Source organism: Nycticebus coucang, chromosome 21 (assembly GCF_027406575.1).
Source record: "Nycticebus coucang isolate mNycCou1 chromosome 21, mNycCou1.pri, whole genome shotgun sequence".
Lineage (NCBI taxonomy): Eukaryota > Metazoa > Chordata > Mammalia > Primates > Lorisidae > Nycticebus > Nycticebus coucang.
Window position 1 is genome coordinate 39,854,711 of NC_069800.1, and position 16,742 is coordinate 39,871,452.

The window sequence follows — 16,742 nt, forward strand, 5'->3', positions numbered from 1 at the left end:
CCTTGGCCATCCTCTAACTGATAAAACAAGAAGAGTTCAAATGAAAGCAGGCTTGTGTACCTTTAAGCTCAGTGGCAGGTGATGGCTACCCCTCCTGGTTATGGGACCTGGGCTAGGTCTGCAAAGCCATATGACTTTGTTTGTGATCCCTACGAGAAGGGCATTAGACTCTACGATCTCTGGGTCCTCCCAGTCCCAACACTTGGCCACATTCTGGGGGCAGGGGTCCTTGTGTTGGGTCCCCCACAACTGCCACTGTCTTCCCTAGGGTCTCCATCGCAACTGGTGTCAACAGGTCAAGTTCATCCCCCAGCTGAATCTGGTGGGCTCCTGTTCTGCCATTGAGAAATCCTCTCTGGTGCTGATAATATTGCCATCCAAGGTCCCCGAGAAACCCAAGTAAGGAGTACTCTTCTCCACTCTGGGGCCCTGTGGTTGGGGGAAGGTGGTTGGTGAACATACCTGGGTGGATCTGGTTTCACTTCAGCCTCATGTGGACATCCTTGGAGAGACATGACCCACCTCTGTGTTAATGGAGTCTCCGGTGGCCAGTGTATTGTCCTGTAGATGATACTGCCCCCAAGGAAGTTGTGCTTGTCCTACGGTTGACAGTGGGGTAGTTTGAGTATGGGAATAGTTTGATAGTTGATAGTTTGAGTGTGGGAATCTGATTTTTAATCATCATCGCAGAATTGCCACCAGTGGCTTCCTTTTTCTTTTTTAAATTTCTGGTTAATGTGAGAGTACAACCAACCAAATCACAATATTTGAATTTGTTAGGTAGAGTCCCTCTTGTAGCTATGTCCTGTACCCCAAAGGTGCACCATACAACCCTCCATTGTGCCCATTCAGTGGGAGCACCCCACCCCTCTCTCCCCTCTCCCTTGTTACTCCTCCCCCCAACTTGAATTGAAATGTGTTTTTCTCTTATATGGATGTGAATTAGATCATCTACTGGCTTCATATTAGTACTAAGTACCGGATATTTGCTTTTCCATTCTTGTGATTCTTCTTTTTCTTTTCATTGTTGAGAATTCATTGAGGGTACAGAGAACCCTCAATTTGTTATATAAAGTTCCTCTTATAATTTTGTCCTGCCTCCAAGACATTCTTGTGATTCTTTACTAAGAAGAATAGAATGTGTTTGAACTCCATCCAGGTTAATACAAAAGATGTGAAGTCACCATCTTTTTTTATGGCTGAATAGTATTTCATGGTGTGCATATAGCACAGTTTGTTAATCCATTCCTGAATTGATGGGCATTTAGGTTGTTTCCACATATTGGCGATTGCAAATTGAGCTGTGATAAATAATCCAGTATATATGTGCTTATGATAAAATGATTTTTTTCCTTTGGGGTAGATGCCTAGTAGTAGGATTGTGGTGTCAAATCTGAGATCTAATTTGAGTTCTTTGAGGATTCTCCATATTTCTTTCCAAAGAGGCTGAACTAGTTTCCAGTTCCACAAACAGTGCAAAAGTGTCTACTCTTTCTAATCTGCAACTTTGGGATTTTGTGATGTGGGCTAGTCTTAATGGGGTTAGGTGACACCTCAGGGTGGTTTTGATTTGCATTTCCCTGATGATTAGGGATGATGGGCATTTTTTCATGCATGTTAGCCATTCGTCTGTCTTCCTCAGAGAAGGTTCGTGTCTCTTGCCCAGTGATAGATGGGATTGTTTGCTCACTTTTTGTTGATGTGAGTTCTCTATCGATCCTAGTTATTAGACCTTTGTCAGAGTCGTAATATGCAAATATCTTTTCGCATTCTGAGGGTTATCTATTTGCTTTGATTATTGTGTCCTTAGTTGTGCAGAAACCCTTCAGTTTAATTAAGTCCCATTTGTTAATTTTTGTTGTTGCCCCAGAATTCTTATTTATAAAGTCTTCCCTGGATCAACATCTTCAAGAGTGTCTCCCACACTTTCTTCTAAGATTTTAATCATTTCCTACCTTAGACTTAAATCTTTTATCCTTTTTTTTTTGAGACAGGGTTTACTTTGTTGCTCTAGGTAGAGTGCTGTGGCATTATAGCTCACAGCAAACTCAAACTCTTGGGTTCAAGTGATTCTCTTGGCTCAGTTTCCAAGTAGCAGGGCCTAAAGTGCCTGCCACAATGCCCGGCTATTTTTAGAGATGGGGTCTCCTACTGGCTCAGGCTGGTCTTGAACCTGTGAGCTCAGGCAGTCTATCAGCCTTGTCCTCCCAGAGTGCTAGGATTACAGGAGTGTGCCTGGCCTAATAATTGATTTTTACAGAGAAAAGGAAAGGAAAAATATTCTCTGTGGGATAAGGGAATATGAAATGAAAGGAATAGATTGAAACCATCCCCAAAGAATAAATGTTACCAATTGCTGAACACCTGCCACAAAGCATTCACTCAAGTCACCCCTGAGATAAGGCATGTGGGGGAAACTGAGGATCACAGAGGACGAGTAACTCACATTCATTCCTTCACTCAGAAAATATTTCATTGACTGCCTAATTACCGTGCCCCAGCTTCTGTGCTGAGTTTTGCATATAAATTGGTGGAGAAAGGAAGCCACTGGTAATAAAAGCATACACCGGGGGATGCTTTAATAAATGGTGCTGGGAGAACTGGATAACCACATGTAAAAGACTAAAACTTGACCCGCACCTTTCACCATTTACATAAATTGATTCAAGATGGATAAAAGTACGAGAACAAGGTGGGGGGGGGGCGTGGATCGCTTGAGCTCACTAGTTCAAGACCAGCCTGAGCAAGAGTGGTGGGCATCTGTCTATAGTCCCAGGTACTTAGGAGGCTAAGGCAAGAGAATTGCTTGAACCCAAGAGTCTGAGGTTGTGGAGAGCAATGATGCCAGGGTACTCTACCACTCAAAGTAAATAAATAAATAAATAAAAATAAAAATCAATTATTAGGCTCAGCACTGTGGCTCATGCCTGTAATCCTAGTACTCTGGGAGGCTGAGGCAGGTGGATTGCCTGAGCTCAGGAGTTTGAGACCAGCCTGAGCAAGAATGAGACTCCATGTCTGCTAAAAAAATAGAAAAAATAGCCAGGCATGGTAGAGAACCTGAAGTCCCAGCTACTTGGGAGGCTAAAGCAAGAGGATCATTTGAGCATAGGAGTCTGAGGTTGCTATGACTGTGACACCATAGTACTCTACCCAGGGTGATAGAGTGAGACTCTGTCACAAAAAAAAAAAAAAAAAAAATCAATTATTAGTCACACAAGTATATGTTAAATGTATTCTCCATGTAAAAAAATAAAAACATTAAAAATACGCTTGGTGCCTGTAGCTCAGTGGTTAGGGTGCTGGCCACAAACACTGGGGCTGGCAGAACCCGGCCCGGGGCCTGCTAAACAACTATAACAGAAAAATAGCCAGGCATTTTGGTGGCGCCTAGTAGTTCCAGGCGCCACCTGGAGGCTGAGGCAAGAGAATCCCTTAAGCCCAAGAGTTAGAGGTTCCCGTGAGCTGTGATGCCACAGAACTCTACTGAGGGCTACATAGTGAGACTCTGTCTCAAAAAAAAACAAACCCCAAAAACATTAAAAATAAGGTTGGAGTCTTATAGAGTCCCTTTCCCCCTTCTCCAACCCCCATTTTTCACCCTGTTGTCAAAGTCCCCACTTGTATTGTTTTAGGGTAATTTAGTCCGTGTGCATTTTATGGTAGGTACTTTCTCTGGAGTATCCTTTCACTTGCCTTTGGTCTGTGACATTAGGTCCCGGTAGGCTGAATGATAAGCCCAGGTGGGTCTACCTGAGGGAACACAGACTTGAGGCTTGTGTTAGGGAGCAGCCCTGTGAGACTGCTGGGGAGACCCACGTCTATTCTGGCCCCGTCTCAGTCTGTCCCTGTCTGTCCTGGTTGTTTTCCAGAGGAAAATTCAATCTTGGTAATGATTGGTAAGACTAATATAGTTCAGTGCTTATTTTACAGGTGGGAAACCTGAGGCTTAGGGAGGGAAGTAACTATCTTAGAGCAGACATTTGAGCAGGGCTTTTATCTCAGGCCTTGTCATAAGTCCAGTACCTGAGTTTTTTTTTTTTTTTTTTGAGACAGAGACTCACTTTGTCACCCTTGATAGAGTGCTGTGGCATCATAGCTCACAGCAACCTCAAACTCTTGGGCTCAGGTGATCCTCTTGCCTCACCCTCCCAAGTAGCTGAGACTATAGTTGCCCCACCACATGCCTGACAGGGTCTCACTCTTGCTCAGCCTGGTCTCTGACTCTTGCGCTCCAGCAATCCACTCACCGTGGACTCTGAGAGTGCTAGGATTACAGGTGTGAGCCACCACGCCCAGCCAAGTCCAGTACCTTTTTAACCACAAAGTGCTCTGTGCACATTCCCAGCCAAGGCCTGGAACCCAGCACGGGTTGGAGGAGGGACCTCAGGGAGGGTCTGCCGGGGTGAGGAAGTTTTGGTCTTGGCTGCAACGCTTTGAATGGCGCCGGTGGCAGGATTTGCTTGGAGCTGGTTTGCTGAGGTCATCACTCTGCTTTGGTGGTAGCATTACTTCATGTGTGTGACCTGTGTTTCATTCAGCTTCTTATTTTTTGGGATCCCAAAGGCAAGGGGGTCATCTCAGCAGGGCCATGAGGCATCTGTGGGCTGGCCCTGCTGCCTTCTGCTCTCCCCAACTCCTCTCTACTCCAGCTCCGCCGGCCTCCTTGAGGCTCAGGCATGTCCCTGCCCCAGCACCTCTGCAGCATTCTCCTCTGTATGCTCTTATTTTTTTTTTTTAATTAACATTTTTATTATGAAAACATTTAAATACACATAAAAATACAGAAAAAATCACCTAGTTCCTAGTCCCAGTTAATATTTCCACAAATGTCTAAGAATATGTTCTTTTTTCTTTTTTGCAGGAGACAGAATCCAGCTCTGTTGCACAGGTTGGAGTACAGTGGTGCAGTCATAGTTCACTGTAGCCTTGAACGCCTGGGCTCAAGCGAGCCTCCTGCATCAGCACCCAAATAGCTAGGACTACAGCGCACCCCACTGCGCTCAGCTAATTTTTATATTTTTTTTTTGTAGAGATGAGGTTTCATTATCTCCTTCAGACTTGTCTCAAACTCTTGGCCCCAAAGAATCCTCCTTCCTTGACTTCCCAAAGTGCTAGGATTACAGGCATCAGCCACCTTGGCTGGCCTTAGAATATCTTCTTATAATTATTCGGAATCAAATATAAGCAAGGTTCTGGGACGTTTTGAGCAGAGGACTGGTGTGGTCTGACTATGTTGCAGGCAGAGTCTGCGGGGGGCAGGAGTGATGGTAGGGAGGCTGCTGCAAAGATTTAGGGTTACACTATAGGATATTGGCCTGGAGTCTGGTGGGGGAGGGGAGATGGAGGGACTGGAGATAGGAGGGTAGGGTGGAGATATATTACATACACCCCTTCCTTGTTGTCTGAATGTAGTACAGCACACTGGCTAGCAGGTGGCACCATTGACCGCTTGCTGATCTGTTTATAGAGCTGCCCATGATGAAGGTGGGGCTGACTCACATCATCTGCTCCCTCCCCTCTGCTTTTCTCATTTCTGCCACCACCACCTGGTGGAAGCCACTGTTACCTACCACTGGAGCCGCTTGCAGGTCTCAGTGACCTCACTGTGTCTGTCCTCTGTGGCCGGCTTCCCTGCACTGCAGCCATCTGCAGATCTGATCCATCTGGGCCATGCATGGAGTCTCCCTCCTGACCCCACCCACCCCAGCCATGCTGGCCTTGCACACGCTGCTCCCTCAGTCGGAAGCTGTGCCCCCTGCCCTGCCCCAGCTCTTCCTACAGCGGGTTCCTTCTCGTCCTTCAGGTCTCAGTTTCCCTGCACCCGCCTCAGAGAGGCTGGCGAGAGGGAATCTCCTTCAGTTTTCCTCTTATTCCCTGGCAGGCCTTGCCATACTTTGTAAAACATCCATCTCCCTCTTTGCCCATTTACCTGTCTGTGCTGTTTCCCTCTAAAGTGCCACAAGGCAGGGCTGTGCCTTTGGTAACCCTGGCAGAGGGTAGGTGTCCCTGCATCTTTGTTGAATGAGCCTGAAATAATTTCCACTAACATTTTTGTGACCATTATTACAGAATTTTTTCTGCATACATGCGTATAGAAGGAGGTGTATCTGGTTTGACAATGAGTGAAATATGTGTACTTCAATATGTTCTTAAAGCTTTGCTTTTTAGAGTAATCCCCATGCTTGCAGAATGGAGAGAAGATTCAAGGGGGAATAAAACTGGAGGTTAGGAAACTAGCTGGGCTCAGCAGAAGCCCTGGATGGAAGCTCAGGGTCTGCCTGGATAATGTGAGGGGCCAGAATGATGCCCAGGCAGCTGGCTTAGGTCCCCTGAACCTCCATAGGTGGAGAAGCTGGGGCAGGGGCCAGGCCAGAGGAAGGTATGCTGCTCTAGACGGCTGGGTGCTGCACAGCTGGGGTCTTCAAAGTGAGTTTTGGAGGGGGAGTTGAGTAGACGGTACTGGCAGGGCAGGACGCTGTGGGTGTGAGGAAAGAGCATGGACACAGAAAGGCACGGGGTGTCCAGGGTTCTTGGGCCTATGAAGGCTGCTGGACCCTGGCCTTTCTGAAACTCCTGCCTGCGTTCCCTGGCCCTTTGTCTGAATCCTGACCCCCGTAGGGAAGATGTAGTATTTTTCTTCAACCATTGCAAAGTTTATGGCTAAGGCCTTGATTACAGAAGATAGATCAACAAGAGAAAAGCACGTGTATTTATTTAATGTAAGTTTATGTGACATAGGGGCCTTTGGAACAGAGGACCGAAAGAAACAGGGAAGCCTGTGTATTTTGATGCTAAGTTTAATGAAGTCAGGATAGTCCTGAAGAAGTATAATTGGACACAGGGTCATGATCAATGTTAATAAACTGGGGAGAGGGCGGCACCTGTGGCTCAGTCGGTAGGGCGCCGGCCCCATATACTGAGGGTGGCGGGTTCAAACCCGGTCCCGGCCAAACTGCAACCAAAAAATAGCCGGGCGTTGTGGCAGGCGCCTGTAGTCCCAGCTACTTGGGAGGCTGAGGCAAGAGAATAGCTTAAGCCCAGGAGTTGGAGGTTGCTGTGAGCTGTGTGAGGCCATGGCACTCTACTGAGGGCCATAAAGTGAGACTCTGTCTCTACGAAAAAAAATAAAATAAACTGGGGAGAACAGACCTAGAAAGCCCTGTTTGTTCAGATTCTTCTCTGTGTCCCTGTGCCTTCAGTGATAAGGACATTTTGTTCTGCTAGGTATTGGGTAGGCACCTGTGGAATGAAGGTTTTGTGACCTGCTTTGGGGGAGAAGGGAGGTGAGAGTGGCATCTTACCTATATTGTCTCAAATGTAAAGGTGCCATATTTGGGGGTAGTATGTCCTCAACTCCATAACACCCCATTGTTTGCTAGCTGTGTGGCCTTGGGCAAGTGCCTTGATTTCTTCTGGAGTCTTCATTCCTGGCACAGGTCCAATGCCTCTTATACAAGGGGTCCAGGTGACCCCAGAAAGACCCTGAGACCAGCATGCAGCAAGGGTGTGGCACCCAGGAACTCTCCTCCCCTCCCCCTTCCCTTTGAGGCCCCTTTCTCTCGATTTGTGTCATGGGTGAGAAGATACCTGTCCCAGTGTAATCAATATGAAAATCAAGTCGAGGTTGCCCTTGAAATGAGGTCAAATGCTTTACAAATGTAATAAGTTGCTCCTGCTCTGGGGCTGTTTCCACCTGTGAGGTGGGTGCCTCCTCTCTGAGCTGCTGTTTTCTGGGTGGACTTGCCTCCAGCTCCTGCCACCCCCAGCTCAGTCTCAGAGGCTACCCTGGGACTGCAGCCAGGTCTGCAGCCCTTACCTCTTTGCTGTTGTAGGTTGCTACGCTTGCATCTAAAAAAAGGGGTTCTTTGCTTTAATTACTGCCCAGACACGAACTTCCTAGGTAAGTCAGTAATCTCCATGTTGCCTGGAAACTGCTGTCCAGCAGAGTGGGGGGAAGGCATGTGGGAGTGTGGGACCCCCCCAGAGCTGAGGAGAAGGCCCTCTGGCATCTGGCCTCCTCTCCTGCCACTGTCAGCCCTGCTCGTGGGCACCTGGGGTGGTGTAGGGATGAGGGGCAGGAGGGCAGAGTGGTGGAGCCTTGTGATACCCCTACCTCACAGACCTGGCTGGGGGGTCTATGAGGGTCTGGCCCTGGAGGAAGAGCCCCAGTGGAGGCTGACACCCATTTCCCAACCTCAGTGACAGGTGGCTACGACTCCTTTATCCGCCTCTGGAACCCCTTTTTCTCAAGAAAGCCTATGTTGCTGATGAAGGGACATCAGACCTCAGTGACACACATCGTCGTGAGCAGCAAGAACAATAGCGTCCTCATCAGTATCTCCAAGGACAAGGTGCTGCCTCGGGGAGCCCCGCTAAGTTCGGATGCGCTGGGTGGGACTGGCCCTGGGGATGGTGCACTGACTCAGCCAACCCGGGGGAGTGATGCTAGAAGGAACAGTGTCACCTCCCTGCCTGTGGCCCTGGCCAAAGGCCTAAAAGAAGAAAATGGCCAGGGATCCCGAGCAGAGCTGGGTTCCCACACAGCCCAGCCTGGCTTCTTAATCTGTGTCCCTGGGTAAGTCCCTTCCCTTTTCTTTTCTTTTCTTTTCTTTCTTTCTTTTTCTTTCTTTTTTTTTTTTTTTTGAGACAGTTTTATTTTTGTCACCCTCGGTAAAGTGCCATGGTGTCACAGCTCACAGCAACCTCAAACTCTTGGGCTTAAGTGATTCTCTTGCCTCAGCCTCCCTGAGTAGCTAGAACTACAGGCGTCCGCCACAACGCCTGGCTATTTTTTTGTTGCAGTTGTCATTGTTGTTTGGCAGGCCCGGGCTGGATTCAAACCCGCCAGCTCCGGTGTATGTGGCTGGTGCCCTAGCTGCTGAGCTACAGGTGCTGAGCCCCCTTCCCTTTTCTGAGTCTTAGCTCCTCATCCATAGCATGGGCTGTTGAATGGTTTAGAGGAGAACTAGCAGTAAAACAGATGGTGGTGTCAGGCGCATAGTAGCCGTGTAGTTCGAGTAAGCCATTCCCCTACCCCCACCTGCCCTCTCAGCTGCACCAGGCGCAGCCTGGCTGTCAGGAGCTGCCTTGGCCTTTCTCAAATGCATCAGCCTGTCACTTGCTCCTCTGTGGCTGTCAGTTAAGGATGCCACCCATTTGCTGGGCTGCCCAGGATACCTAGCCAGCGTGGAGCTCTGGGCCAGTAGCTCCAGGGCACAAGTTGTATTTTCTTGGGACTTAATAAATAGAGGATTGTCGGGGCCCTCAGGGTCACCCAGGCTACCCTCCCCAACATATCCTTATATACATTACTGTCTGGAATTTTCTCAGCGGCTCTAGGAGTTGCCATCATCACCTCTGACAAAGGATCTGAGGTTGGGGGCAGTGGGGATGGGGAAAAGATGCTGAAATCGTCACAGTCCACCATGCAGAGGATGCCTGTAAGAAGTGAGGACTGGAGAGTCTGCCACGGGGCCTCTCTGGGGAAAGTCCCTTAACCTAGGTAATTGGGATGGCTACTCTGGGATAGGCAGGCCATTTGGCAACTATGTTGGTGGCTACTCTCAATGTCCTAGGCTGGCTTTTCTTGAACAAGGCTGGAGGGGGCTCACAGGCAGGCCTGGGTCACATGTGCTGCCTTGGTCTCCACTCTCAGCCATGAAGTCAGCTGCCCTAGCAGGCAGAGGCCTGAGGGAAGGCTGGTGGGCAGAGCTGTCCCCCTTCCCACCTCCCACCATGTGCCTGGGTTATCCAGCATGAGAATAGCCTCTCTGTAGGAGGGTATGAGGTGGGGAGTGCTGGGGATGTGTCCTGCCCTGGCCTTGCTTGCAGGGGGCAGCCATGAGGTCTTAGGTACCATCTGCATCTCCGAGCACCCACCTTCAGCCTCTTGCCTATTTCCCACCCCGCAGAATATCCGCGTGTGGGACATGCAGGACCGCATCTGTCTCCAGTCTTTCTGCGGGAAGTTTTTTGCCCTGGGAAACTGCCCCATCACCAGCGCCTACTTCCATGGAGATGATACCCTCATCTGCAGCACCTATTCAGTGAGCACTGTCCTGGATGGGGGGAGCAGGGCATGGGCAGACAGAGGGCCGGGATCTGACGGCCCCCGGGAACCAAGCGGTGGTCCCGTCCCGTCTCTCCTGACTTTGTTGAAGCTGCTAGACTGTGCCTGGCCTGTGAGGCTCTGCATCTTGGGACTTCCTGAGACTTTCTAGGTTCCAGGCGTGTCATCCTCACTGCTGCTGCTGCTCTCTGTTCCTTTCCCCCACCAGGACCTCCTCGGACTCTCCCTCCGGAAGCCCACCCTGACACCTGGGCTAGTAGAGCCTTCCTCAGTGCTTCCTTGGCTCCATGCCTTCCTTTGGTCACAGCCCTCATGACTGTTCTGTCACGGGTAAATGACTATCTTTCCTGCTAAGTCATGAACTCCAGGAAAGCAGGGGCCACATCTGAGTGGCCTCTCTAGAGAAAACTGGCGGGAAGGCTGTCTGTGAGTTGGCACTTAGCTGGTACCTATGAGAGGTCTGCTCTGACCCTGGAGAACAGGAGAGACGGGTAATAAGCGTGAGCTGCTGCTTGTCGGGCTGGTGGTGATGGGCCTGCGACAGGATGGGGACCCTGGGGGCTGAGGCTGGTGAGCAGTCAGGGGACAGGGAGGTACTGCCTAGGAAGGAGAAGAGAGTGTCACTTGTGGTCAAACTCCATCAAGGCCTTGTCCCTCCTGTTGGCCAGGCCACCCTGGCAGGGGACACATACGTCATCCTTGTGTACTTGGTTGGTTTTAGCCCAGAGGCAGATTCCTTGAGAAGGAGGTGTGCGGGGTCCTCTTGGCTGAGTTCCAGATGGGCCGTCAGCGTTCATTGAATTAAATAGACCTTTGAAGTTCATTTCAGGTTATCAAATGTTATTAACCCCCATTCTTTGTTGGGAGCTGGGAATATATTAACAAGACACTGTTCTATCTCTCAAGGAACAGGGTAGAAGAAAAGCACCTAATTTTGGTAGAAAGTGCTATGTGCTGTGATAGAGTTTTGTGCTAAGTGCTTCACAGCCTGAGACAAGGAGTAGTCAGGGAAGGCTTCCTGGAGGGAGCACCAGATTGAGGCTTTAGCTTCTTGAAAGTTAGAAGGTGAGAGGGACCTTGGACTTGGAATTTGGGGTTTTAGGAACACTAGGGCTTGGGAGGCCAACTTCAGGGAGAGGGAGCCATGAAGTGGGGGTAGGGGACCAGCGGGCCTGCCATGGGCCCTAGAAGCCTTACTGAGTTCAGGCCTGTGCACAGTCAGCATATTTTGATTTACTGGAACTTTTTCCCAGGGGCCAGTCATTGAAGGGGCTCAGTCACTGAGAACAGAGCCTTCTGACTGCCCAGCTGTCTGTCCCTTTCTTTACCTACAGATTGGGATCCTAAAAGGGTACTTAAAGGCCCAGGGGCCTTTGAAAGGAGGAAAGATCACAACTCACAATGCACCCCTGTGCGCTGTCCTCTACAGTAAGGTCTTCAAGCAGGTGAGTGGCCCAGTGCTCGCCTCTGAGGTGGGCAGGAGTGCTGGGTAGTGCGGTGCAGACTGGGACCGTGCGCCTGCGTCGGCTCACATTGCACATTGGGAACTCGTATGGCTTTGATGGTGGTGCTAGGGGCAGTGGGAATACGGTCAAAAAATCAGCCCTGTGACAGTTGGCCTGAAGTCTAATCCAAGCTCCAACAACTGGTCATTGGATCACCTGAGCCTCCCTGAGCTCAGCTGAGTGCCTTAGGTCAGTTCTAGGCAAGCAGCCTTCCTTACGAGGAATATAAGAGGGAACGCTGGCTAGGGGGCATTCTCTGTGGCTCCCAGGGCAGGTGCTGCTCTGGAGCACCACTTTCTAGGACCCTAGTTATGGGAAGAGAGGGGGGCGAGGCAGCGGCAGCACCCTAGTCTTGAGTCAAAGTCTCTGGGTTGGGCAGGGCAGCTGGGCCCGTGGAGTTGTTTCTGAGGTGTGTGGACAGGAAGGGCCTCTGCTTACTCCCATGCGGACCTCTCCTCTGGCCTGAGCTCTGGGCAGAACTGGCCACATCTGCTGTAGAGGCTGCCTTTGACTGTACAAGGCTGGAGCTCTTATTTCCGTGGGCTTCTCTCCCATCTGGGCTCTTCAATGCCTTCAAACAGCTCTGGGCTCTTCAATGCCTTCAAACAGCTATTGTTTTCAAAATTTTCCCAGATTTTCTAGGAAAATGAGTAGGAAGATTGGTCTGAAATAGCCTGCTACTATTGCGTTATAAGTTTAATGGCAGCAAAATATTTCACTGCGTGGCATGATGGTCCTTTGATCTCAATATTTCTCTACTTAGGGGATGGTTAGTTTATTTCCTGGGTTTTTTTTTTTTTTTTGTCATAATTAGTGGTGTTTAGTAAATGTCTTTTTTAAATTAAGGATTATTTTCTTTGGATGGACTTCTGAGTTAATGGATCTTCACCAAATGCTTTTCTTCTGAAAGAACAGTGTCAATTTGCACTGCTTCTGGGCAGAGGGAGGCCTGCTTTCTAGAGTGGCTTCTGCTGAAACAGCATGGGGCCGGGGCCATGGCAGGCTGGAGGCCGCCCTTGGGAGTAGAGTCACTGGCCTCTCCAGCAGCCCCCAGCCGTGTGTTCCCCACAGGTGGTGAGTGGCTGCCTGCACGGCTCAGTGAGTGTATGGGAGGTTGTGACGGGCAGGAAGATGATGGAATTCTCTGTGTCCGGTGCCCAACACGTGGAGCTGACCACCATGGCCCTGAATGAATCTGAGCGGTGCCTACTCACAGGCTTGCGTGATGGCACAATGAAGATGTGGAATTACAACATTGGTGAATGCCTTTTGGCCTTTCCCAATCCAGACCATCTGGAGGTCAGTCTGGCTTGCCAGCCGGAGCCAGGGAGAGCCTCTCAAGACGCAGAGCCCAACCCTCCTGACCTTGGGATGCACTGTTTTTTATGCCTCCCTGAAAGGCTGTAAAACATATAGGCCTGGCTCCAAACCTCCCTGAGCCTCTGTGTCCTTATGCCTAAAATGAGGACAGATAACAGCACCCAGGCTTAGTAAGGTTTCTACAAATGTAGCTATGCTTGCTCTTTAAATGTGTCAGCACTTCTCATCCCACATATCAGAGCTTCTGGCTGCACTTCCATCAGAGCCCCACATGCTCACCTATTTGGGAAAAGACTGACAAGATTACAGGGGTAGTCCAGGGGTGTGGCATAGCACAAAGCCAGCAGTCCCTTTGACACAGTCCTTTAACCAACTCAGAAAGAATATAGTACTTGGGGGTGGCACCTGGAGTAGGCTCAAAGGAGTAGGGCGCTGGCCTCATATGCCGGAGTTGGCGGGTTCAAACCCAGCCCCAGCCAAAATCTGCAAAAAAAAAAAGGAATATAGTACTTGGCCAAGAAGCCAGGGGCTAGAGTACTGCTCCTATCACTCAGTGGTTACTTGGCCTCAGCCAGGTCACCTGTTTCCCTGTTCTCCTCTAAGTAGCCCTCAAGTCTAAAATGGACATGGAAACCTACCCTATCTGCCTCTCCCAAATCCGTCAAACAAGATAATCAGATGTGAAAGCACGCTGAAAAATATAGAGTGGTATCACTTCCTAGAATTCTCTTCATTCTTGAGACGTTTGACTTCTTGCTTGGCACCTTTAGGAAGACTTAGTTTTAGAGTTCTGTTTTCTTTCACCTTCGACAGATTACTGGGATTATCCACATGAACAAAATGTTCTACGTGACAGGATGGAGTAAGAGAATCACTTATTACATGTGAGTAGAAGACTGTGTGGTAGCTGAAGGTTCTCTTTCCAGACAGGTTCCGCAATTCCCAGCTTCCCTGCTGGTTGGAACACCACGCAGGAAGTTAGTGGTGGATAATGACTATTGCTTCAGCTGCTTGTTCCTTCATTTCCTTATCATCCATTGGGGCTAACATAGTCTTGGCTTTTTACTAGGTGCTAGGGATGGGGATAAACAAGCAGGGCCGTGTCTCCCTCCTCCTGGAGCATCTAGCTCCGTGGGGGACTGGTTTAGTCTGTCTGGGCTACTCTAACAGAACTACCATGGCCCAGGTGCTTTGTCCAGGTGGTTTATAAATAACAGAAATTTATTTTCACAGTTCTGGAGACTACGAAGTTAAACATCAAGGGTGCTGGCAGATTTGGGATCGGGGGAGGGCCCACTTCCTGGTTCATAGACAGCTGTCATCCTGCTGTAACCTTACATGGGTGGAAGTGGTGAGAGATCTCTCTGGGGTCTCTTTTATAAAGGCACTAATACCTTCATGACATCCCAAAGGCCTCACCTCCAAACACCCTCACATTGACGATTAGGTTTCAATATATGAATTTGGGGAGCAAAATTCAGCCTATAGCATTCTACACCTGGCTCCCCCAAATTTTGTCCTCTCTCATGCAAAATTCATTCATTCCATCCCAATACCCCGAATCTTGACTTGTTCCAACATCAACTTTAAAGTCTAAATCCAAAGTCTCATATTATCTAAATCAAATAGGGATAAGACTCAAGGTATGATTCATTCTGAGGCAATTTCCCCTCTAGATATGAACCTGTGATAGCAACATATTATGTGCTTCCAAAATACAGTGGTGGGACAGGCATAGGCTAGACAAAAGGAAGTAATAGGAAAGAGGAAAAGAGTGACAGGCAAGTCAAAACTCCATCAGACAAAATTGTAGTAGCCCTTATACCGGGGTGCTTTCGTGGTCGCCACCTGTTGGGGCCCGGGACTGGCCAGGTCTCCGGCCCCCGGCTTATCTAGGTTCCAGACGCAGACCACTAGGCTACCTTGCTTGGAAACAATTGCTCATAGGTGCCTGAGGGCTATTTGCTTTAGCAGAAGGGAGAGAGAAACAGTATTTGAGGGAATAAAGTAAGAATACATCTTAGCAGTCTTTTGTGGACAGACGCCGTGCAGGCGTTCTGCAGGCAGGAGAAGTGACAGAGTCAGGGTGAGCGGGTCTGTGATAGAATGTGCTCCCCCAACTGCCTCCTCCTCCAGCCTCTTTTTTTTTTTTTTGAGACAGAGCCTCAAGCTGTCGCCCTGGGTAGAGTGCCATGGTGTCACAGCTCACAGCAACCTCTGACTCCTGGGCTTAAGTGATTCTCTTGCCTCAGCCTCCCAAGTAGCTGGGACTACAGGTGCCCACCACAAGGCCCGGCTATTTTTTGTTTGTAGTTGTCATTGTTGTTTGTCAGGCCTGGGCTGGATTTGAACCAGCCGGCTCTGCTGTATGTGGCTGGTGCCTTAGCTGCTTGAGCTTCAGGCACTGAGCCTCCTCCAGCCTCTTACAGACACACTCCTGTGCCTCTTAACACCACAGATGTAGAGACTGCTAAACACTGATGCTCTTGTCTTGCGAGGTCTCATGTTTGTTAGGAGAGCTAAATCCCTCCCCATGCCCTTATCACCAAGGTGTTACATTACCGAGCTATACAGGTGTTTCTTATAACTCTCACTCCTCCTTGCCATAAGCTATATGGGCTGCTACACCCTTAAGTCTCAAAGATGATCTTCTTTGGCTTAATGCTCTGCCCTTCTGGCACACCAGACTCACTGAGGTGGCAATCCTGCCCTTGAAATTTTGTTGGGATCCCAAGGCTCTGGGAAGCCCTACCCCTATAGCTTTGGGTGGCCCTGCCCCCATGGTGGCTCTGTGCCTGGATCCTGCTCCTGTGATGGTTCCCTGCATGGCCTCTGTGGCTCTCTGGGACAGGAATCCTGAGCCCATGGCTCTACTGGGAGTCTCTATCCTTTGAAATGTAGTGGAGGCAGCAGACCCCCTCTGCTCTGCTAGTGCAGTTCATGCTGTAACAGGCCCCATAGGAGCTGCGCTGGGGTGGTTGAGGAGCAAAGCAAGTACAGCCTGTGGTGTGAGGTGATGATGGGCTGGGTGTGCTGCAGGCTCGAAGTACTGGTGGCCCCTTTTTTGAAACTGCTATGCCCCCAGAGTCATTACACTCTGGGCTTGAGATGGGAGGGACTGTCCTAATGATCTCTGAATTGCTTTCAGGCTCATTCTTCCATTGTCTTGGAGCATAGCACCTGGCTTCGGTTGAGATGGCAGATCCAGTCTCATCAAACAGTCACGTGGCTACGCCTTTAATGTTTGCTCCTGTACAGGCTTTCTCATTCCTTTCTATATGAATAGGCTAAGGATTTTCTGAATGTTTAAGATCTTCCTTTTTTAATTAAGAATTTGGTCTTTATATTTTTAGTTTCTTATGATCTTTTCTTTTTTTTTTTTAATTTTTTCCTCTCCCCCCTCCCCCATGATCTTTTTGAGACAGGGTCTTACTCTGTTCTCCTGGCTGGTGTGCAGTGACTTCATCACAGCTCACTGCAACTTCTAACTCCTGGGTCCAAGTGATCCACCTGCCTCAGCCTCCTGAGCAACTGGGACTAGAGGTGCCTACCACCACACCAGCCTACTTTTTATTTTATTTTATTTTTATTTTTTCTGGAGACAGAGTCTCACTATGTTGCCCTCAGTAGAGTGCTGTGGCATCACAGCTCACAGCAACCTCTAACTCTTGGGCTTAAGCGATTCTCTTGCCTCAGCCTCCCAAGTAGCTGGGACTATAGGCACCTTACACAATATCTGGCTATTTTTATTTTATTATTTAATTTTTTTTTGGAGACAGAGTCTTACTTTGTCTCCCTTAGAAGAGTGCAATTGTGTCATAGCTCACAGCAACCTCAAACTCTTG

The 16,742-nt window shown here is 49.1% G+C and overlaps 1 protein-coding gene across 1 annotated transcript in view; it reads left to right on the top strand.

Moving 5' to 3' along the window:
• Nucleotides 1-16,742, top strand: part of EFCAB8 (EF-hand calcium binding domain 8) — a 70,097-nt gene that overhangs the window by 28,361 nt on the left and 24,994 nt on the right. The window contains exons 10-16 of the mRNA XM_053573750.1: nucleotides 269-399; nucleotides 7,836-7,903; nucleotides 8,203-8,354; nucleotides 9,915-10,049; nucleotides 11,407-11,517; nucleotides 12,649-12,876; nucleotides 13,711-13,781. Of these exons, the coding sequence (XP_053429725.1) occupies nucleotides 269-399; nucleotides 7,836-7,903; nucleotides 8,203-8,354; nucleotides 9,915-10,049; nucleotides 11,407-11,517; nucleotides 12,649-12,876; nucleotides 13,711-13,781 (896 nt within the window). The remainder of the gene's footprint in view (nucleotides 1-268; nucleotides 400-7,835; nucleotides 7,904-8,202; nucleotides 8,355-9,914; nucleotides 10,050-11,406; nucleotides 11,518-12,648; nucleotides 12,877-13,710; nucleotides 13,782-16,742) is intronic.